Source organism: Symphalangus syndactylus, chromosome 17 (genome assembly GCF_028878055.3).
Source record: "Symphalangus syndactylus isolate Jambi chromosome 17, NHGRI_mSymSyn1-v2.1_pri, whole genome shotgun sequence".
NCBI classification, from domain to species: Eukaryota; Metazoa; Chordata; class Mammalia; order Primates; family Hylobatidae; genus Symphalangus; species Symphalangus syndactylus.
The window spans coordinates 21,668,177-21,690,713 of NC_072439.2; the positions used below are offsets into that span (position 1 = coordinate 21,668,177).

The window sequence follows — 22,537 nt, forward strand, 5'->3', positions numbered from 1 at the left end:
TTATGTTGGCCAGGCTGGTCTCAAACTCCTGGCCTCAGTGTTCCTCTCACCTCAGCCTCCCAAAGTGCTGGGATTACAGGCCACTTCACCTGGCCCTGCATAGCTTTTTAAACTTCTCTAACTAGAACTGATCCTTTTTCCATACATGTCTTCTTTACATATTTATGTATTTATTATCTGTCTTCCTCACCACAATGTAAGCTCCTAAAAGGCACACCTTTGTCTGTTTGTCTCTATACTGGATCAAGATTGCCTGGATTCAAATTTCAGCTCCAACACCCAGCTATGTGGGATCTTGGGCAGATGACACCACCTATCTGGGCTTCCATTTCCTCACTAGTAAAATGAGGTACTAAATAGTATCTAATTTATGGGGTTGCTCTGTGTATTAAATGTCAAGTGCTTAGAACAGTGGTTGGAACAGGGTCGATACAAAATGATTATCGTGATGGTGGTGATCATGACAATTATTTTTATCATTATTTTCATCCCTACCACCTGGAATAGGATTCCAGCATATTAGGATATTATTGGAAGGAAGGAATGAATGAATGGGTAAATGGTGGGGAACGCCTTCCTAAGTCCCACCGTTTCGGGGCTTGGCAGGGGCCACTCAAGGGTCACCTGGAAGCGCAGGATGATGGTCCAGACCAGCCCCAGCGTCAGCCGGTGATTCCCATCCACGATGTCATGCGAACCCACGTTCTCCAGGTGCACGCGCTGCTCCTTCAGAAACTGCAGCGCCTTGTCCACGTTCTCCAGTGAGTGGATCCGCATGCGGCCGCGCGTGGGCCTGGGCTAGGGCGACAGGGGCGGTGGGCGATCGGGGGGTCTGGACAGACAGAAGCATGGCGCCCTCGGCCCCGCCCCTTCCAAAGAAGCCTGCCTCCCACGGCCACGCCCCCTGCGTGTCCAGGATCAGGCTGTCCTCCTCTCGTTTTATCCAAGACGCAGGACTCAATCCTTCTAAAGAAGCCCTGTCTCTTCCCATGGCCAGACCCTTTAAAGAATCACACCCCTTCAAGGCTTATTCACGTCCCTGGCTCTGCCCCTTCCACAGGCGCCCCACTTCGAACCTGATAACCACGCCCCGTCATCATGAAGCCCCGCCCCCCTAGCCCAGTCTCAGCCCTAGCGCTGCCATTGGACCCCTCTCTACCAATGTTTTGCCACTAATCCCGTGGCCGCCCGGCGCAGTGGCTCAATCCTGTAATCCCAGTACTTTGGGAGGCCGAGGCGGGTGGGTCAGTTGAGGCGAGGAGTTCGAGACCAGCCTGGCCAACATGGCGAAACACTGTCTCTAACTAAAAACACAAAAATTAGCCGGGCTTGGTAGCGCGCTCCTGCAATCCTCGGTACTCGGGAGGCTGAGGCAGGAGAATCCTTTGAACCCGGGAAGCGGAGGCTGCAGTTGAGCCGAGATCGCGCCACTGCACTCCAGCCTGGGTGAGACTTCGTTTCAAACAAACAAAAAATCCTGCGTCACACCCCTCACTGCTTCCCCTTCGGGTCCCTACCTAGAGCCACGCCCATCCCAATCAAGCTCCGCCCTGGCTCTTCCCTTTGTTTATAGCTCAATTCCTTCCAACAGCGTTGGTTCCTATCTGTTTTTTTTTGTTTGTTTGTTTGTTTTTTTGCTTTTGTTGTTGTTTTTGAAACGGAGTCTCACTCTGTCGCCCACGCTGGAGTGCAGTCGCGCGATCTTGGCTCACTGCAACCTCTGCCTCCTGGATTCAAGCGATTCTCCTGCCTCAGCCTCCTGAGCAGCTGGGACTACAGGTTCCCGCCACCACACCTGGCTAATGCTTTTTGATTTTTAAAATATTTTTTGTAGAGACGGGTCTCACCACAGCGCTCGGGTTTATTTATTCATTATTTATTTATTTATTTTTGAGACAGGGTCTCTGCCGGGCGCAGTGGCTCATGCCTGTAATCCCAGCACTTTGGGAGGCCGAGGCTGGAGGATAGCTTGAGTCCAGGAGTTCTAGATCAGCCTGGGCAACATAGTGACGCCTCGTATCTATTTAAAAAAGAAAAAATTTAAGAAAAAAGAGAGAGAAACAGAGTCTCGCTTTGTCACCCAGGCTGGAGAGCAGTGGTACAATCATGGCTCACTGCAGCCTCGACCTTCCGGGCTCAAGCGATCCTCTCGCCTCAACCTCCTGGGTACTTGGGACTACAGGCTCGCGCCACCACGCCTGGCTAATTTAAACAAACAAACAAACAAACAAACAAACCGTAGAGACGGGGGTCTCACTATGTTGCCCGGGCTGTTCTGAAACTGCTCAAATGTTCCTCCAGGCTTGGCCCCCCAAAGTGCTGAGATTACAGGCATGAGCCACAGCGCCCGACTGTTCCTTTTCTATAGCCAGGCCCCTCACAATTCCTTGAGATCCAGGCTCCAGTCCTTTAACGAATCTCTACCCCATGAGAATCCCACGCTTTTAGATGAAACCCCATTCAAGCCCAGAGACACAGCCCCAACTCATACAACAAGCCACATCCCAGGACACCATCTGCGTCCCTAGACACCCACGACCTAGGTGTCACCCTACCAACGAACACTGCCCCCTAACCTAGAGCCCCGCACCTTCATTCACTACCCACCCCAAACCCGCAACACAGTTCTGCCGCTGTTTTATAGCCATGCCCCTGCTAGCTCATAACCCAGCCCAGTCCCTTCTAACAAACCTCCTCCCTTCTCTAATAGCCCTGCCCCTTGCAACAGAGCCCCGCCCCTTCCACCGAAGCCCCGCCTCGCAACCGTAGCTAGCGAGCCATCAGCTTCGGTTCCAGCCATGCGTCCAGGCTTCTCACAACCAAACTCCGCCCCACCGCCACAGCCCCACACACCCGAGTAGAGGGACCTCTAACCCACAGGGCCCTTCTAGCCCGCTCCACCCGCCCATGAGCCAGGCCCCTGCTTGCAGTTCAGCCCTTCCAGAGAAGCCCAACCCCCAGCCTGAGATCCCAGGGAGGACCCCTGCCCCAGCCCTTCAGGTGCCCTCACCAGCTGCTCCCCAGACAGCACTTCCAGGAGCCGCGTGAGCACGAAGCCGTCCCGGAGGTCCACATAGAGGTCCCCGATGTGGCAGCCCACGCGGGCGAGGTGCGAGTTCACCCACTTGGTGAAGGTTTTCTTCTGCACGGCTTCCCGCTCATCTGGAGGACAGGCCCTGATGAGCCCCCAGGCGCTTCCACCTTCACCCCAGCCCTCCGCCAGCCAAGCCTGCTCAGGCCTAGCTCTCTGCAAGAGACCAGCCTCACAGGCGGATCACTTGAGGTAGGAGTTCGAGACCAGCCTGGCCAACATGGTGAAACCCCGTCTCTACTAAAAATACAAAAAGCAGCCGGACACGGTGGCAGGCGCCCATAATCCCAGCTACTGGAGAGGCTGAGGCAGGAGAATTGCCAGGCGGAGGCTGCAGTGAGCCCAGATCGCTTCACTGCACTCCGGCCTGGGCGACACAGCAAGACTCCATCTCAAAAAAAAAAAAAAAAAGAGTGAGTCGGCCGGGCGCGGTGGCTCACGTCTGTAATCCCAGCACTTTGGAAGGCCAAGACAGGCAGATCACAAAGTCAGGAGTTCAAGACCAGGCTGGCCAATATGGTGAAACCCTGTCTCCACTAAAAATACAAAAAAAACTTAGCCGTGTGTGGTGATGCATGCCTGTAATCCCAGCTACTCGGGAGACTGAGGCAGGAGAATTGCTTGAACCAGGGAGACGGAGGTTGCAGTGAGCTGAGATCACGCCACTGCACTCCAGCCTGGGCAACAGAGCAAGACTCCTTCTCAAAAAAAAAAAAAAAAAAAAGAGACAGAGTCCAGCCTCAGCAGCCATGTCTCCTCCTACCTGGGACGACTTCCCCTATCCTCTGCCCTCTGTTCCCTACCCTCTGTTACCCACTTGGTGACAACCTTCCTGTCCCTTGAAGTTTTCCTGAGATGTCACTTGCACAGGAAGCCTTCCCTGCTTCTGACCCCAGTTGGCTCTAATCATTCATTCATTCAATAAATATTCGAATGCACACTCTGTGCCTGTTCAAGGCTCTGTGAATACAGACAGGGCCCTCACAGAGCTCAGTTCAGTGAGGACACGGATAAATACAGCCATGGCCTCAGCCTCCCAAAGTGCTGGGATTACAGGCGTCAGCCATCGCGCCCAGCCTCAAGGAACTGTCAAACTGTTTTCCAAAGTAGCTGCACCATAGGCCAGGCCTATGCCTGCAATCCCAGCACTTTGAGAGGTCAAGGCAGGGGGATTTCTGGAGTTCAGGAGTTTGAGACCTGCCTGGGCAACATGGTGAGGATCCTGTCTCTACAAAAAAAATACAAAAAATTAGCCAGGCAGGGTGGCATGCCCCTGTAGTCCCAGCTCCTTAAGTGGCTGAGGCAGGAGGATCGCTTAAGCTCGGGAGGTCGAGGCTGCAGTGACCTGTGCTCATGCCACTGCACTCCAGCAAGGGTGACAGAGCCAGACCCTGTCTCAGAAAAAAAAAAAAAAAGTTGTGGCCGGGTGCGATGGCTCACGCCTATAATCCCAGCACTTTGGGAGGCCAAGGAGGGCGGATCACGAGGTCAGGAGATCAAGACCATCCTGGCTAACATGGTGAAATCCCCGTCTCTCCTAAAATCACAAAAAATTAGCCGGGTGTGGTGGCATGTGCCTGTAGTCCCAGCTACACGGGAGGCTGAGGCAGGAGAATCGCTTGAACCCAGGAGGCGGAGATTGCCGTGAGCTGAGATTGCACCAATCTACTACAGCCTGGGCGACAGAGCAAGACTCCGTCTAAAAAAAAAAAAAAAAGTTGCTACACCAGCAATGTGTGAAGGCTCCAAATCCTTGCCAACACTTGCTATTTCCCAACCCCTCCTTTTTTTCCCTTGAGATGGGGGTCTCACTCCGTTGCCCAGGCTGGAATGCAATGGTGTGATCTCAGCTCACTGCAACCTCTGCCTCCCAGCCTCAGGTGATCCTCCCATCCCAGCCTCCCAAGTAGTTAGGACTACAGGAGCATGCCACCAGGCCTGGCTAATTTTTGTATTTGGTGTAGAGACAGGGGTCTCACTATGTTGCCCAGGCTGGTCTCAAACTCCAGGCCTCAAGCAATCCAGCCACTTCAGCCTCCCAAAGTGCTGGGATTACAGATGTTAGCCCCACCGTGCTTGGTCGTTTCCCCCTACTTTTTTTTTTTTTTTTTTTTTTACTACGGCCATCCTAGTGGGTGTGAAGTGGTACCTCATTGTGGTTTTCTTTTGCACTTCCCTAATGGCAAGTTATATTGCACATCTTTTCATGCTCTTATCAGACAGTTGTATATCTTTGGAGAAATATCTATTCAAATCCTTTGGACATTTTTTAGTAGAATTACTCCTTTTTTTTTTTGAGTCACAATCTCTCTCGGTCGCCCAGGCTAGAGTGCAGTGCCACGATCATGGCTCACTGCAGCCTCAACTCCTCAGCCTCCTGAGTAGCTGGGGTTACAGGCACATGCCACCATGCCCGGCTGATGGTTTTATTTTTGTGGAGACAAGGGTCTTGCGATGTTGCCCAGGCTAGGCTCAACCTTCTGTGCTCAGGCAATCTTCCCACCTAGGCTTCCCAAAGTGCTGAGATTACAGGCTCAAGCCACCATACCCAGCCAGTTACATGCCTTTTGTCATCTGTACTATCTTTGTGACTTCCTATGAATTGGTAATTATTTCATAATTTAAAGTTTTAAAAAGGCTGGGCACAGTGGCTCACACGTGTAATCCTAGCACTTTGGGAGGCCAAGGCAGGTGGATTGCCTGAGCTCAGGAGTTCGAGATCAGCCTGGGCAATTTGGTGAAACCTTGTTTCTACCAAAAATACAAAAAACTAGCAGGACTTAGTGGTGCACGTCTGTAATCTCAGCTACTCAGGAGGCTGAGGCACAAGAATCGCTTGAACCAGGGAGGTGGAGGTTGCAGTGAGCCGAGATCGTGACACTGCACTCCAGCCTGGGCTACAGAGCGAGACTCTGCCTCCAAAAAATAAGATAAAACAAATAAATAATAAGGTTTAGGCCAGGCACGGTGGCTCACACCTGTAATCGCAGCACTCTGGGAGGCTGAGGCAGGTGGATCACCTGAGGTCAGCAGTTCAAGACCAGCCTGGCCAACATGGTGAAACTCCATCTCTACCAGAAAAACAAAAATTAGCCAGGCGTGGTGGTGGGCAACTGTAATCCCAGCTACTCGGGAGGCTGAGGCAGGAGAATTGCCTGAATCCGGGAGGCGGAGGTTGCAGTGAGTGGCGATTGTGCCACTGCACTCCAGCCTGGGTGACAGAGTGAGACTCCATCTCAAAAAATAAATAAATAAAATAAGTTTTGTTTTTTTTTTCCAGACAGAGTCTCGATCTGTCACCCAGGCTGGAGTGCAGTGGCGCACTCTCCGCTCACTACAAGCTCCGCCTCCCAGGTTCATGCCATTCTCCTGCCTCAGCCTCCCAAGTAGCTGGGACTACAGGTGCCTGCCACCACGCCTGGCCAATTTTTTTTCTATTTTTTTTAGTAGAGACGGGGTTTCACCATGTTAGCCAGGATGGTCTCGATCTCCTGACCTCGTGATCTGCCCGCCTCAGCCTCCCAAAGTGTTGGAATTACAGGTGTGAGCCACTGCGCCCAGCCAAAAATAAAGTTTAAAAAAGTAAAGGAAAATTGCTGCCTGGCCTTCCTCTTTCTTCCCCTGACTCCCATAAACTGGAAAACCAAGGTCAAGGTCTACAGAACACAAGATGAAATTAACCTGGAATCTACACTGACCTCTCCGAGCTAAGTCTTCCTGCCAACTGGGTTGCTCATCTCTAGATTATCTGGGAGGGAGAAATAGCTTCTCCATTAAGCTACTGTACTATTAAGCCAATTTGTTGGCAGCTTAGCCTGTACAGTTACTGTTAAAATCCCATTACTAAATAATATTGTTTCCTATTAATATTAAGTTTTCTATTAATTCAGGAATAAAGATGTACATTTCCAGTCTATTTCTCCTTCAACCATTTGAAATCTCTGAATAATTTCCTTTTTCATAAAATTTACCTTTTGTGACATTATCAATAGTGGGGTGAAGGGAAGGGGTGATGGTTAATGGGTACAAAATACGAAAAGAATGAATAAGATCTAGTATTTGATATCAGTACAACAGGGTGATTATATTCAATAATAATTTAATTGTACTTGCTTTTCTCTCTTTTTTTTTGATACAGGGTCTGCCCTGTATCAAATCCAGGCTGGAGTGCAGTGGTGTGAGATCATGGCTCACTGCAATCTCTGCCTCCCGGGCTCAAGCCATCCTTCCACCTCAGCTTTGTGGATAACTGGGACTAAAGACATGCGCCACCACGCCCGGCTAATTTTTGTATTTTTAGAAGAGTCAGGGTTTAGCCATGTTGCCCAGGCTTGTCTGAAACTCCTGGACTCAAGTGATCTACCCGCCTCAGCCTCCCGCAGTGCTGGGATTACAGGCATGAGCTACTGTACCTGGCCTGATTGCACATTTTAAAATAATTAAAAGCATATAATTGGATTGTCTGCAACACAAAAGTATCTATCCCATAAATATATATAACTACTATGTACCCACTAAAATTAAAAATACAATTTTTTTTAAAAAAGTATTGCTTCTTATTCTAGCAGTAGAAAATATACATTTACTTATCTGTATTTTTTTAACTTTAAATTGCATCTTGAATATTTACCTCTAGTTTGAAAATGAATACGTGAATATTAACAGTAAACGCAAAGGAAATATCTTGTTTGTGTCAATGTGGGTTTTGTGCTGTTTAGATAAGATGGGACCCTATGTGAACACTGATCATCAATCATGAGAAAGTGATGGCAGAAAAGATGCTAAATTGAGGATTTATTCCTCTGCCTTCTAATAGATGATGCCCACGCCAAGTAGCTGGTTTTGGCTAGTACTAAAGCCAAAGTGGAATTTTAGTGCATCCCCAGAGTGGTACCAGAATGAGGACAACTGGGTTCTGCCCTGTCTCTACTAATAACTGGCTGGGTGACTTCTCAAGGTCATCTCCCCTCTTTGGACCCCAGTTTTCACATTTACAAAAAGAGGGATTTGGACTAGATTTGGCTTTCTTCAATGGATTCTGGGGGATCATCGATTTGGGGAACTCATACTTGAGAGAGGTAGGGGTGGGAGTGTGTGTGTGTGTGTGTGCATATGTGTATACATATATATATTATTCATTTATTTATTTATTTATTTATTTTTTGAGATGGAGTCTCCCTCTGTCTCCCAGGCTGGAGTGCAGTGGTGTAATCTTGGCTCACTGCAACCTCCACCTCCCAGATTCAAGCAATTCTCCTGCCTCAGCCTCCCGAGTAGCTGGGATTACAGGCATGTGCCACCATGCCTGACTAATTTTACATATTTAATAGAGACAGGGTTTCTCCATGTTGGTCAGGTTGGTCTCGAACTCTCGACCTCAGGTGATCTGCCCACCTCGGCCTCCCAAAGTGCTGGGATTACAGGCATGAGCCACTGAGCCCAGCCTCTGAGATATATTTGGTTGCACCCCCACTGTGTTTTAAAAAATGTAAATCAGTTGCCAATATTTTAAAATAGGAAGATTTTGTCTTTAAAAAATTCAGATTCTTGGCTTCTCATGAAATATCACATGATATGGCAACCCTGGACCTCCATTCCTGCCAGGCTGCCATCGCGGGGGCTGTGTGGCCGCTGCCCTCTTACAGGAGGTTCCACTTCTCTCGGTGTATGCAGTCCATCTGGTCTCGGTGGGCATTTCAGTTTTCAACTCTTGCTCCATGCTAACAAGACTGTAATCAGGAATAGAAAAATCAGGCCAGGCATGGTGGCTCATGCCCATTATCCCAGCACTTTGGGAGGCCAAAGCAGGAGGATTGCTTGAGGCCAGGAGTTCCACACCAGCCTCAGCAACATAGCAAGACCCCATTTGTATAAAAAATTAAAAATCAAGCCAGGCGTGGCGGCTCACACCTATAATCAGAGCACTTTGGGAGGCCGAGGTGGGTGGATCATCTGAGGTCAGGAGTTCAAGACCAGCCTGGCTAACATGGTGAAACCCCATCTCTACCAAAAACATAAAAATTAGCCAGGCATGGTGGCGGGCGCCTGTAATCCCAGCTACTCAGGAGGCCGAGGCAGGAGAATCGCTTGAACCTGGGAGGTGGAGGTTGCAGTGAGCTGAGATCACGCCATTGCACTCCAGCCTGGGCAACAAGAGTAAAACTTCATCTCAAAAAAAAAAAAAAAAATTAAAACTTAGCCAGGCATGGTGGCGGGCAACTATAATCCCAGCTACACAGGAGGCTGAGGCAGGAGAATTGCTTGAACCTGGGAGGCGGAGGTTGCAGTGAGCTGAGATAGCGCCCATTGCACTCCAGCCTGGGCAACAAGAGTAAAACTTCGTCTCAAAAAAAAAAAAAAAATTAAAACTTAGCCAGGCATGGTGGCCTGTGCCTAAAGTCCTAGCTACTCAGGAGGCTAAGATGGCAAAATGCCTTGAGCCCAGGAGGTTGAGACTTCAGTGAGCCATTGTTGCAACACTACACTTCAACATTGACAATAGAGTGAAACCCTGTTTCAAAAAAAAATATATATATATATATATATATACGTATATATGTGTATATATATATATATATATATTGGGGTATCATCCTTTATGAAGTTGCCATTCAGATGGTCCAGGATTTCTTTCTTTTCTCTCTCTCTTTCTTTTTCTTTCTTTGTTTCTTTTTCTTTCTTTTCTTTCTCTCCTTCCTTTTTCCTTTCTCTTTCTTTCTTTCTCCTTCCTTCCCTCCCTCTCTTTCTTTCTTCTTTCTTTCATTTCTTTCTCTCTTTCCTTTTTCTTTTTCCTTTCTCTTTCTTTCTTTCTCCTTCCTTCTCTCCCTCCCTCCCTCTCTCTTTCTCTTTGTTTCTCCTTCCTTCCTTCCTTTTTTCCTTCCTTCCCTCCCTCTTTCTTTCTTTCTTTCTTCTTTCATTTCTTTCTCTCTTTCCTTTCTTTCTTTTTCCTTTCTCTTTCTTTCTCCTTCCTTCTCTCCCTCCCTCTCTCTCTCTTTCTGTTTCTCCTTCCTTCCTTCCTTCCTTCCCTCTCTTTCTTTCTTTCTTCTTTCTTTCATTTCTTCCTCTCTTTCCTTTCTTTCTTTTTCCTTTCTCTTTCTTTCCTTCTCCTTCCTTCTCTCCCTCCCTCCCTCTCTCTTTCTCTTTGTTTCTTCTTTCTTTCTTTCTTTCTTTCTTTCTTTCTTTCTCTTTCTTTCTTTTCTTTTCTTTCCTTCTTTCTTCTTTCTTTCTTTCTGTGTCTCACTCTGTCACCCAGGCTCTGGAGTGCAGTGGCATAATCATGGCTCAGTGCAGCCTCAACCTCCCTGGGTTCAGGAAATCCTCCCACCTCAGCCTCCCCAGTAGCTGGGACTGCAGGCGCATGTCACCACACTTGGCTAATTTTTGTATTTTTTTTTTAGAGACAGGATCTTGCCATGTTGCCCAGGCTGGCCTCAAACTCCTGGGCTCAAGCAATCCTCCTGCCTCAGCCTCCCAAAGTGTTGGGCTTACAGGTGTGAGCCACTGCACCCAGCCCAGGATCAGTTTCTATTCATTTTCTTTGGGTATCATCAAAATGAAATCACAAAACGAAAAGTATTGTCATGGGGCTGGGCATGGTGGCTCATGCCTGTAATCCCAGCACTTTGGGAGGCCTAGGTGGGCGGATCACTTGAAGTCAGGAGTTTGACACCAGCTGGCCAACATGGTGAAATCCTCTGTCTACCAAAAAATACAAAAATTAGCCATGCGTGGTGGCACGTGCCTATAATCCCAGCTACTCGGAAGGCTGAGGCAGGAGAATCACTTGAGCCTGGGAGGTGGAGGCTGCAGTGAGCCAAGATTGCACCACTGCACTCCAGCCTAGGTGACAGCAAGACTCTCTCAAAAAAAAAAAAAAAAATTCTCAGAGTGTTGCTCTGACCTGAGATGACATCGAATGTTGACCGTGTTGGTGTGTTTACTGTGCGGGGATCTTCCGTTTCCCTCTCTGGTGCCACCTTCCACTCCTCTTCCCCGTGCTGTGGTGGGTCCAGGGAGGCTGGCCAGTGTGGACTGTATGAATGGACTCCCCAACCCTCAGAGTCCCTCAGACTTCCAGCTGGGTTTGGCCAGCAGGAGATCAGAGGAGTCAAGGGCTTTGTTCCTTCCTGCTCCCTCCCTCCCTGCCTCACCTGCTCCTGGCAGTGCCTGGTTTCTTTCCCTACATCCCCAGCTCCTGCTGGTGACGCCTCTGTCCTCTCTCACCACTCCCTTCTCTGCTCCATCGCTGCAGGTCTCCACTGCCCTTGTAGGTTCCCTTAACCCTGCCCACCCCTATGTCAGTAGTCCCTTCATTAGACTTGCCCCAACTTTACCCCTTTGTGGGATGCCATCTGCTTCCTGCCAGGACTGTAGCTGACACAGATACCTTTGGGGTTTCAAGACTTCTGGCCAGGCTGGGCAAGGTGGCTCACACCTGTCATCTGAACACTTTGGGAGGCCAAGGTGGGAGGATCACTTGAGCCCAGGAGTTTGAGACCAGACTGGGCAATATAATGAGGCCCCCATCTCTTAAAAAATATTTTAAATAGCTAGGCATGGTGGATGTGCACCTGTGGGGCCAGCTGCTCAGAAGGCTGAGGTGGGAAGATTGTTTGAGCCTGGGAGTTCGTGGCTGCAGTGAGCCGTGATCGCACCACTGCATTCCAGCCTGGGCAAGAGAAGGAGAACCTGTCTCAAAACAAACAAACAAACAAACAAAAACACTCCAGGCCAAATGACAAGTTTCCTCTGCTATTGTGCTTATGCTGAGTTCTTTTATTTATTTATTTATTTATTTTTTTTTAGACAGTCCCACTCTGTCACCCAGGCGGTAGTTCAGAGGCACGATCACGGCTCACTGCAGCCTTGACCTCCTAGGCTCAAGGGACACTCCCACCTCAGCCTCCTGAGGGGACTACAGGCATGCACCACCACAGCTAGTTATGTTTTTCATTTTTACTTTTTGTAAGATGGGGGTCTTGTTATGTTGTCCAGGCTGGTCTCAAACTCCTGGGCTCAAATGATCCTCCCACCCTCAGCCTGCCAAGTAGCTGGGACTATAGGTAAGTGTGATTATGCCCAGCTTTTTACCATTCATACATTCTTCTCCAATCACAATCACAAGTGAAACACATTTCCTTAGGATAAGACTTTAATTTGGCCAGGTACAGTGGTTCATTATGGGCCTGTAATCTCAGTACATTGGGAGGCCAAGGCTGAAGGATTGCTTGAGCCCAAGAATTTGAACCCAGGGGAGACCCCTGTCTCTACAAAAATATAGAAATTAGCCAGGCATGGTGGGGTGCACCTGCAGTCCTGCAGTACCTGTAGTACTGGAGAGGATGAGGTGGGAGGATCGCTTGAGGCCAGGAGCTGGAGGTTGCAGTGAGCCGAGATCACACCAGTGCACTCCAGCCTGGGTGATAGAGCAAGACCCTATCTTAAAAATAAATAAATAACAAATGCACTCAGAGACACATGGATGAGTCTTAAGGCAAAGTTCTGAATAAAAAAAAAATAATGTGGCCGGGCGTGGTGGCTCACAGCCATAATCCCAGCAATTTGGGAGGCCAAGACGGATGGATCACCTGAGGTCAGAAGTTCGAGACCAGCCTGGCCAACATGGCGAAACCCCGTCCCTACTGAAAATACAAAAATTAGCCAGGTGTGGTGGTGGGCACCTGTAATCCCAGCTACTCTGGAGGCTGAGGCAGGAGAATCGCTTGAACCCAGGAGGCGGAGATTGCAGTGAGCCGAGATTGTGCCACTGCACGCCAGCCTGGGAGACAGAGTGAGACTCTGTCTCAAAAAAAAAAAAAAAAAAGAAAAAGAAAAGAATGCAATCTGTAACATGATAAAACTTGTATCAGTTAGCAATACCTGCATGCAGAAACCCATAGATAAGTGGCTCTCAGATTTATGACAAAGTGACACTGCAGTTCAGTAGGGAAAGGATAAATAAATGCAGCTGAGTCAACTGGATATCCATATGGGAGAAGAAAACAAACTGACCTGCACTGTACACAATAATACATACAAATAAACTTCATTCAGCTTACAAATCCAAATGTGAAAGGACTAAAATAAGGCTTTTAGGCCGGGTGCAGTGGCTCACGCCTGTAATTCCAGCACTTTGGGAGGCCGAGGTGAGAGAATCACTTGAGGTCAGGAGTTTAAGATGAGCCTGGCCAACATGGCAAAACCTGTCTCTACTAAAAATACAAAAATTAGCTGAGCATGGTGGCATGCACCTGTAGTCCCAGCTACTGGGGAGGCTGAGGCAGGAGAACCGCTTGAACCCAGAAGGTGGAGGTTGCAGCGAGCCGAAATCATGCCACTGCACTCTAGCCAGGGTGATATGATAGAGTGAGATCCTGTCTCAAAAAAGAAAAAAAAGAAAGAAAGAAAGAAAAGAAAAAATCTGTTAATCAGAGGCAGACAAATTAATAAGAAAATGGGCAAAAGACTTGAATGGGGCCGGGCTCGGTGGCTCATGCCTGTAATCCCAGCACTTTGGGAGGTTTGAGACCAGCCTGACCAACATGGTGAAACCCTGTCTCTACTGAAAATACAAAAATTAGCCAGGTGTGGTGGCACATGCCTGTAATCCCAGCTACTCAGGAGGCTGAGGCAGGAGAATCACTTGAACCCGGAAGGTGGAGGTTGCTGTGAGCCAAGATCATGCCACGGCACTCCAGCCTGGGCAACAGAGCAAGACTCCATCTCAAAAGAAAAAAAAAAAAGACTTGAATGGGCATCTCACTAAAGGATATTTGAATGGCCAATAAATGTAGGAAAATGTGCTTCACCTTCTTCATTGTTCTTAGTCATCAGGAAAATGCAAAGTAAAACCACAACAGAATGCACAGCCACCAGAATGGCTAAAATTTAAAAGACTGACCATCAGCTGGGCATGGTGGCTCACGCCTGTAATCCCAGCACTTTGGGAGACCGAGGCAGGCAGATCACCTGAGGTCAGGAGTTCGAGACCAGCCTGGCCAACATGGTGAAACCCTGTCTCTACTAAACATACAGAAATTAGCTGGGCGTGGTGGTGTGCGCCTGTAATCCCAGCTACTCAGGAGGCTGAGACAGGAGAATTGCTTGAACTCAGGAGGCAGAGGTTGCAGTGAGCTGAGATTGCACCACTGCACTCCAGCCTGGGCGACAGAGTGGGACTCTGTCTTAAAAAAAAAAAAAAAAGACTGACCATAGCAAGGGTGGGGTGCACAGCAACTGTATCTCTGGTACACTGCTGGTGGGAATATAAAATGATACAAACCGGCAGTCTCTACTAAAGTTAGATATACACTCACTTGGCCAGGCGTATGGCTCACACCTGTAATCCAAACACTTTGGGCAGCCAAGGCAGGAGGACTGCTTGAGCCTAGGAGTTGGAGACCAGCCTGAGCAACATAACGAGACCTCGTCTCAATTAACAACAACAAATACATATATATGTAAAATAAAATATATACCCTTACTCTATGATTGGGCAACTTCACTCCTGGGTGGGTATAAACCACCAGAAACAAGCGCTTATGCCCACCAAGAATGTGTACTAGAAACTTGAGAACACCACCATTTATTTTATGTATTTATTTATTTAAGACAGAGTCTCACTCTGTCACCCAGGCTAGAGTCCAGTGGCACTATCTTGGCTCACCGCAACCTCCGCCTCCTAGGTTCAAGTGCTTTTCCTGCCTCGGCGTCACAAGTAGCTGAAATTACAGGCATGCACCACCACAACCAGCAAATTTTTTTGTATTTTTAGTAGAGATGGGGTCCTGCTGTATTGCCCAGGCTGCTCTTGAACTCCTGGCCTCAAGTAATCCTCCCGTCTTGGTCTCCCAAAGTGCTGGGATTACAGGCATGAGCCACCGCGCCTGGCCCAACACCACCATTTATAGTAGCCCCAAACTAGCAGCAACCCAAATGCTCATCGACAGGTGAATGCATAAACACACTGTGGCACATTCACACCATGCAACACTACACAGCAAGGAGAAGGACCAACCCACAAGCACAGGGAGACATGGATGAATCTCCCACAAGCATAATGTTGAGTGAATAAAGCCAGACACAGAACAACACACAGTGCATTATTCCATTTATAGAAAGTTAAAACACCAGCAAAATGAAGCTGAGCTGTTAGAAGTTAAGAGAGTACACCCTTGGACTGTAGTAACAGGGAGGTGGCGTGAGGATGTTTTTCGGGAGCTGTCATATGTCACATTCTGTTTGTTTTTTAGAGATGGTATCTCATCCTGTTGCCCAGGCTGGAGGGCAGTGGCACCTTCTTAGGTCACTACAGCCTGGAACTCCTGGGCTCAAGCAATCTTCCCACCTCAGTCTTTTGAGTAGCTAGGACTACAGGCTCGTGCCACCACGCCCAGCTAATTTTTTTTTTTTTTTTTTTTTTTGAGACGGAGTCTCTCTGTTTCCCGGGCTGGAGTGCACTGGCTTGATCTCCGCTCACTGCAAGCTCCGCCTCCCGGGTTCACACCATTCTCCTGCCTCAGCCTCACGTGTAGCTGGGACTACAAGTGCCCACCACCACACCCAGCTAATTTTCTGTATTTTTAGTAGAGACAGGGTTTCACTGCGTTAGCCAGAATGGTCTCGATCTCCTGACCTCGTGATCCACCTGCCTCTGCCTCCCAAAGTGCTGAGATTACAGGCGTGAGCCACCGCGCCTGGCTCCGCCCAGCTAATTTTTTTTTTTTTTTTTTGTGGAGATGGGGTCTCTCTATGTTGCCCAGACTGGTCTTGAACTCCTGGCCTCAAGTGATCATCATGCCTTGGTTTCCCAACGCACTCGGATTACAGGCATGAGTCACCACACCCCATTGTATATTCTGTTTTTTTTTTTTTTTGAGACGGAGTCTCGCTCTGCTCGCTCTGTTGCCCAGACTGGAGTGCAGTGGCGCGATCTCGGCTCACTGCAAGCTCCGCCTCCCGGGTTCACGCCATTCTCCTGCCTCAGCTTCCTGAGTAGCTGGGACTACAGGCGCCTGCCACCACGCCCGGCTAATTTTTTGTATTTTTAGTAGAGACAGGGTTTCACCGTTTTAGCCAGGATGGTCTCGATCTCCTGACCTCGTGATCCACCCGCCTTGGCCTCCCAAAGTGCTGGGATTACAGGCGTGAGCCACCGTGCCCGGCCCTCTGTTTTTTAATATGGGTGCTGGTTACAAGAGAGTACTCATTTGTGGAAATATTGGCATGATTTATCTGCCATTCTGTGTCATGAACTACTATAATAATAAAAAGTTAAATATATATATATATATATATATATGCTTACTCGTTAGCAATGCACATTTTGCAAAATTGTCCTCATGCAAAGAAAAAGATTCACATTGAAAACTATCTGAATGGGGTGAGAAGCAGTGGCTTCCCAACACTTTAGGAGGTCGAGGTGGGAGAATTGCTTGGGCCCAGGAGTTCAAGACCAGCCTGGGCAACATAGCAAGACCCCATCTTTATTTAAAAAACAAAACAAAACAATGTCAGTGGTTGCCTACAGGGGAGAAGAAATTGATTTGAGATTTGGGAATAAAAGAGAATTGGAGAGAGGTGTCACACAGATCAATGACAGTAGTGAGCCACAAACTGTGGAGGGTGAGCAGGAGAACACACTGAACGTGGGGTCCAAACAATTTTCCATAATGTTGAAAAAATTGATAGAGACAGGGTCTCACTATGTTGCCCAGGTTGGTCTCAAACTCCTGGGCTCAAGTGATGCTCCCATCTCAGCCTCAGTGCTAGGATTACAGGTGACCTGGGAGGTAGAGGCTGCAGTGAGCCGTGATCGCACCACTGCACTCCAGCCTGGGTGGCAGAGCGAGACTCTGCCTCAAAATAAAAGCGGGAGAAAAACCATGAGAGAGCTGGGCAAAGGGATGCAAAAGAAATGCAGCTTGCTTCTATAATGAAAGGGCTGTGACAGTGAAAGAAAAAAAATTAAAAATAATTTTTAGTACTTTAGAAAACGCTGAAAACTATAAAGATTAAAAATAAAAACTGCCCATAAAAAAAAAAAAGAAAAGAAATGCAGCATATTGGTCTACGTCACATTTGCACTTTGAGCAGCAAGGTGGTTTCAGCAGGAGAGCAGCATCATGAAGTTACTATTAAGCTGAATGTTACTGGTTTGGGGTCTGGAGTTCCTCTATAAATGTGTTTTACTTGTAGAGCTACATGTGAACCCTAAGCATGGGAGATTTAAGCAGAGTTGTGCATTTGTGAGCAGTTATGAAAATTATACAGGCCAGGCGTGGCTCATGCCTGTAATCCCAGCACTTTGAGAGGCTGAGGCAGGTGGACCACTTGAGGTCAGGAGTTCAAGACCAGCCTGGCCAACATGGTGAAACCCCATCTCTACTAAAAATACAAAACATTAGCTGGGCGTGGTGATGGGCGCCTGTAATACCAGCTACTCAGGAGGCAGAGGAAGGAGAACAGCTTGAACCCAGGAGGCAGAGGTTGTAGTGAGCCAAGATCGCGCCATTGCACTCCAGCCTGGGCGACAGAGCGAGACTCTGTCTCAAAAAAAAGAAAATAAAATACAATTTCTTGAGGTGGGATCTCACTCTGTTGCCCAAGCTGGAAGGTTGGAATGCAGTGGTGCCATCATAGATCACTGCCTTCAATTCCTGGGCTCAAGCGATCCTCCTGCCTCAGCCTCCAGAGTAATATAGGCACATGCCACTGTGGCCAGTTAATTTTTAAATTTTTGTACATACAGGATCTTGCTTTGTTGCCCAAGCTGGAGAGGATTTTTTTTTTTTTTTTATCTTAAAGGGGATTTCTACATTTCCCTGGGCAAGATGCTCTCAGAAGCATGGTTCTAAGATTTGGAGAGTCCTTAATTCTCATCTTACCATATCCCACCTCTGTTTAAAATCTTTCCATAGCTCCCTGGTACCCTGCAAGGCCCTTTAAGATCTGGCTTCTGCCAGGCTCAGTGGCTTATGCTTGTAATCCCAGCACTTTGGGAAGCTGAAGCGGGTGGGTCACCCGATGTCAGAAGTTCAAGACCAGCCTGGCCAACATGGTGAAACCCCCATCTGTACTAAAACTACAAAAATTAGCCAGGCAAGGTTACAGGCGCCTGTAATCCCAGCTACTCAGCAGGCTGAGGCAGGAGAATCGCTTGAACCCAGGAGGCGGAGGTTGCAGTGAGCCGAGACTGCGGCATTGCACTCCAGCCTGGGCAACAAGAGCGAAACTCGGTCTCAGAAAAAAAGAAGGATCTGGCTTCCACTGGCTCCTCTCCCATCATCATTTACTCCTCACCTGTATCCTCTCAGTCAAGCCACTCCCAACTTCTGGAGGCCTTGCATATGCAGTTCCCTCTACCTAGAATACCTTCCACTCTTCACGCCGGTGTTCAGGCCAATTCATCCTTTAGGCCTGAACTTAGGCCTCTCCTTCTCCAAGAAGCCCTCCTTGATTCTCCAGGCTGGATCAAGTACACCCTATGAGCTCCCACAGTCCTTGGGCTTCCCCATCACAGCCAATGCTTGTGCCTCTCTGTCAACAGCCCCAACCTCTCTGCCTGTGCCTCCCCTACCCTGTCTCTGACCCCTCTGGGTCATCATTGTCTAACCGGATCTCTCTCTCTCACTGACCTGTGAGCCCTGTGGGGGCAGGACCCGGGCTGCCTCAGTCACCACTATGCCCCTCGTGTTGTCCAGAATGGGCCAGGCACACAGCAGGCACTGCATTAATACTTTCTAGATAAAATTAATTCCAGTGGTTCACACCTGTAATCCCAACACTTTGGGAGGCCAAGGTGGGAGGATCACTTGAGTCCAGGAGTTCAAGTTCAGCCTGGACAACATTGCGAGACCCTGTCTCTACAAAAAAATAAAATAAAATAAGAAGAAAATTAGCTGGGCATGGTGGTGCATGCCTGTAGTCCCAGCTACTCGGGAGGCTAAGGTGGGAGGATTGCTCGAGCCCAGGAGTTGGCGGTTGCAGTGAGCTATGATTTTTATCACCACACTCCAGCCTGGGCAGCAGTCCAAATAATAATAATGATGATAATAATAATAATAATAATAATAATAATAATAATAATAAATTCTACAGCTGGGAGTGGTGGTACACATCTGTAATCCCAGCTACTCAGAAGGCTGAGTTGACACCAGGAGTTTGAGACCTGTCTAGGCAACATGGAGAGACCCCCTCCTCCTCAAAAAACAAACAAAAACTAAAACAGGACGGGCGCGGTGGCTCATGCCTGTAATTCCAGCACTTTGGGAGGCCAAGGCGGGTGGATCACGCTGTCAGGAGATTGAAACCATCCTGGCTAACACGGTGAAACCCCATCTCTACTAAAAATACAAAAAATTAGACGGGCATGGTGGCGGGCGCCTGTAGTCCCAGCTACTCGGGAGGCTGAGGCAGAAGAATGGCATGAACCCAGGAGGTGGAGCTTGCAGTGAGCTGAGATAGTGTCACTGCACTCCAGCCTGGGCGACAGAGCGAGACTCCGTCTCAAAAACAAAACAAAACAAAAAAACTAAAAACAAACTCACTTACACTAAATTAGTAAATTCTAGAATTCTAAGTTGACATGTTCCTACCTTTTTTAAGGTTCTAAGGCTCTAAAAGTGTGACTGTAAGTTTCCATGAGTGTATGTTTTCATCAGTCTAGGTTTCTAGATCAGACAAAGCTGGCAATCCACCAGTTGAATCTGGTTCATACTTTGTGGCACATACAGATTTCTCTCTCTCTCTCTCTCTTTTTTTTTTTTTTGAGACAGAGTTTCACTATTGACGCCTAGGCTGGAGTACAATGGCACGATCTCGGCTCACTGCAACCTCTGCCTCTGAGGTTCAGGCTATTCTCCTGCCTCACCCTCCTAAGTAGCTGGGATTACCGGCACGCGCCACCACACCCAGCTAATTTTTGTATTTTTAATAGAGACAAGGTTTTGCCATGTTGGCCACGCTGGTCTCAAACTCCCGACCTCCAGTGATCCGCCCACCTTGGCCTCCCAAAGTGCTGGGATTACAGGCGTGAGCTACCGCGCCTAGCCAGTTTTCTTATTGTTTTGAGACAGGGTCTCATCCTGTTGCCCAGGCTGGAGTGCAGTGGCACAATCTCGGCTCACTGCAACCTCTGCTTCCTGGGCTCAGGAGATTCTCCCACCTCAGCCTCTCGACTAGCTGGAACTACAGGCATGTGCCACCACACCTGGCTAATGTTTATATTTTTAATTGAGGCGGGGTTTCACCATGTTTGCCAGGCTGGTCTCGAACTCCTGGGCTCAAGTGATCCGCCCGCCTCGGCCTCTCAAAGTGCTGGGACTACAGGTTTCTAGATCAGCCAGGTTTCTTGAGCCAGCGCCATGGCTCATGCCTGTAATCCTAGCATTTTCGGAGGCCGAGGCGGGTGGATTGCCCGAGCCCAGGAGTTCAAGACCAGTCTGGCCATCATGGTGAAACCCCGCCTCAATTAAAAATACAAAAATTAGCCACGAATGGTGGTGCGGGCCTGTAGTCCCAGCTACTCAGGAGGCCGAGGCGGGAGAATCGCATGAACCTGGGAGGTGGAGGTTGCAGTGAGCTGACTCTGCACTCCAGCCTGGGCAACAGAGCGAGACTCCCTCTCAAACAAATAAATAAATAAATAAAGTTCCAAAAATCTTAGTATCAGAGATCCATCCTGTGATTATAAACTGCTGAGTTACTAAAGTTCTAAGATTTGGAGGGAACTGATTCTGACCTTTGGGTTTTAAGAATTCATGATTACGATCATCTATATTTTATGATTCCAGCACTCCGTGTTTCTAAGATGTTAAGGTCCCAAGGGTCAAAGGTGCTACAGTGCCATGTTTTAAAGGCTTATGATTATGAAGTTCCATATCTCTGAGGCTCCTCAGGGTCTTTGCCAGTTTTAGTGCTGATGATTAAACACTTCTAAGGTTCCAAACCTCTATGAATACTAAGTACTAAGGTTCGAGGGTCTATAATTCTAAAGGTCTAAGGTCTTTCTATAACTATAAAGTTCTCTGGTCTTTGCTAATATTGTTCTGATACATCAAAGTAGGGTGACTACTAGGCACTCTGGCTTACCCCTGTAATCAAAGCACTTTCTGAGGCTGAGGTGGGAGGATTGTTTGAGCCCAGGAGTTCCAGACCAGCCTGGGCAACATAGCAAGACCCCATCTTACAAAAAAAAATTTTTTTTTTTGTTTTGAGATGGAGTTTCGCTCTTGTCACTTAGGCTGGATTGAAACGGTGTGATCTCAGCTCACTAAAACCTCCATCTCCCGGGTTCAAGTGATTCTCCTGCCTCAGCCTCCCGAGTAGCTGAGATTACAGGTGCCCACCACCACACCCGGCTAATTTCTGTACTTTTAGTAGTGTCACTGTGTTGGTCAGGCTGGTCTCAAACTCCTGACCTCAAGTGATCCATCAGGCTCAGCCTCCCAAAGTGCTGGGATTACAGGCATGAGCCACCATGCTTGGCCAAAAAAAAAAAATTATTTTTAATTAGCCAGGCATGGTGGCGCATGACTGTAGTTCCAGCTATTCAGGAGGCTGAGGTGGGAGGATCACTTGAGCCCAGGAGTTCGAGGCTGCAGTGAGCCATGATCACACCACTGCACTCCAGCCTGGGTGAAAGAGTGAGACCCTGTCTCAAAACAAACAAAAAAAAAATGGTAGGGTGACCCACTGTACTGGTTGGCCCAAGGCTGAGAGTTTCAGTGGTAAAAGCAGGAAGGTTTTGGTCACTCTATGTCAAATTTCTCAAGATCCACATTTCTTATTGGAAACTCCAAAGGTTTAGTATTATAAAGTCCCAAAGGTTCCTATGTATTACAGTTTTGGTTTCTAAGGGCCTATGATCCTAGGGAACAATGACTAAAATTTCTTAGGTCTGTGATGATAATGTTCCACATTTCCAAAGCTCTTTTTTTTTTTTTTTTTTTTTTTTGAGATAGGTTCTTGCTTTATTGCCGGGGCTGGAGTGCAGTGGCACGATCTTGACTCACTGCAATCTCCACCTCACGGTCTCAGGCCATCCTCCCACCTCAGCCTCCCGAATAGCTGGGACTACAGATGCATGCCACCACGCCTAGCTAATTTTTTTTTTTTTTAATTTTTAGTAGAGACAGGGTTTCACTATGTTGGCCAGCCTGGTCTCGAACTCCTGCACTCAAGAGATCTGTCCACCTTGGCCTCCCGAAGTGCTGGGATTACAGGCGTGAGCCACCGCACCTGGCCAAAGGTCTTCATTTCGAGAGGTCTAAGAATCTCTTAGACGTTTCAAGTTCCAAGGATCTGATGGCTCTGCATTTCGGGATTCTAAGGGAATATGCTTACAAAGTCCCACCATTCTGGGACTGTACATTTCTAAGGCTCTAAGGCTGCGCTGCCCCATACAGCAGTCACAAGCCACATGTGGCTATTTAAATTTAATTAAAA

General features: G+C 48.1%; 1 protein-coding gene across 2 annotated transcripts in view; it reads right to left on the reverse strand.

Annotated features, from left to right (window-relative positions):
- The window catches only part of SPTBN4 (spectrin beta, non-erythrocytic 4), a 114,017-nt gene that overhangs the window by 84,228 nt on the left and 7,252 nt on the right, over positions 1-22,537 (reverse strand). For both annotated transcript variants that reach the window (XM_055251226.2, XM_055251225.2), the window contains exons 3-4: positions 3,011-3,162; positions 625-798 (exon numbers count right to left, since the gene is read on the reverse strand). In XM_055251226.2, coding sequence (XP_055107201.1) covers positions 625-798; positions 3,011-3,162 — 326 coding nt within the window. The remainder of the gene's footprint in view (positions 1-624; positions 799-3,010; positions 3,163-22,537) is intronic.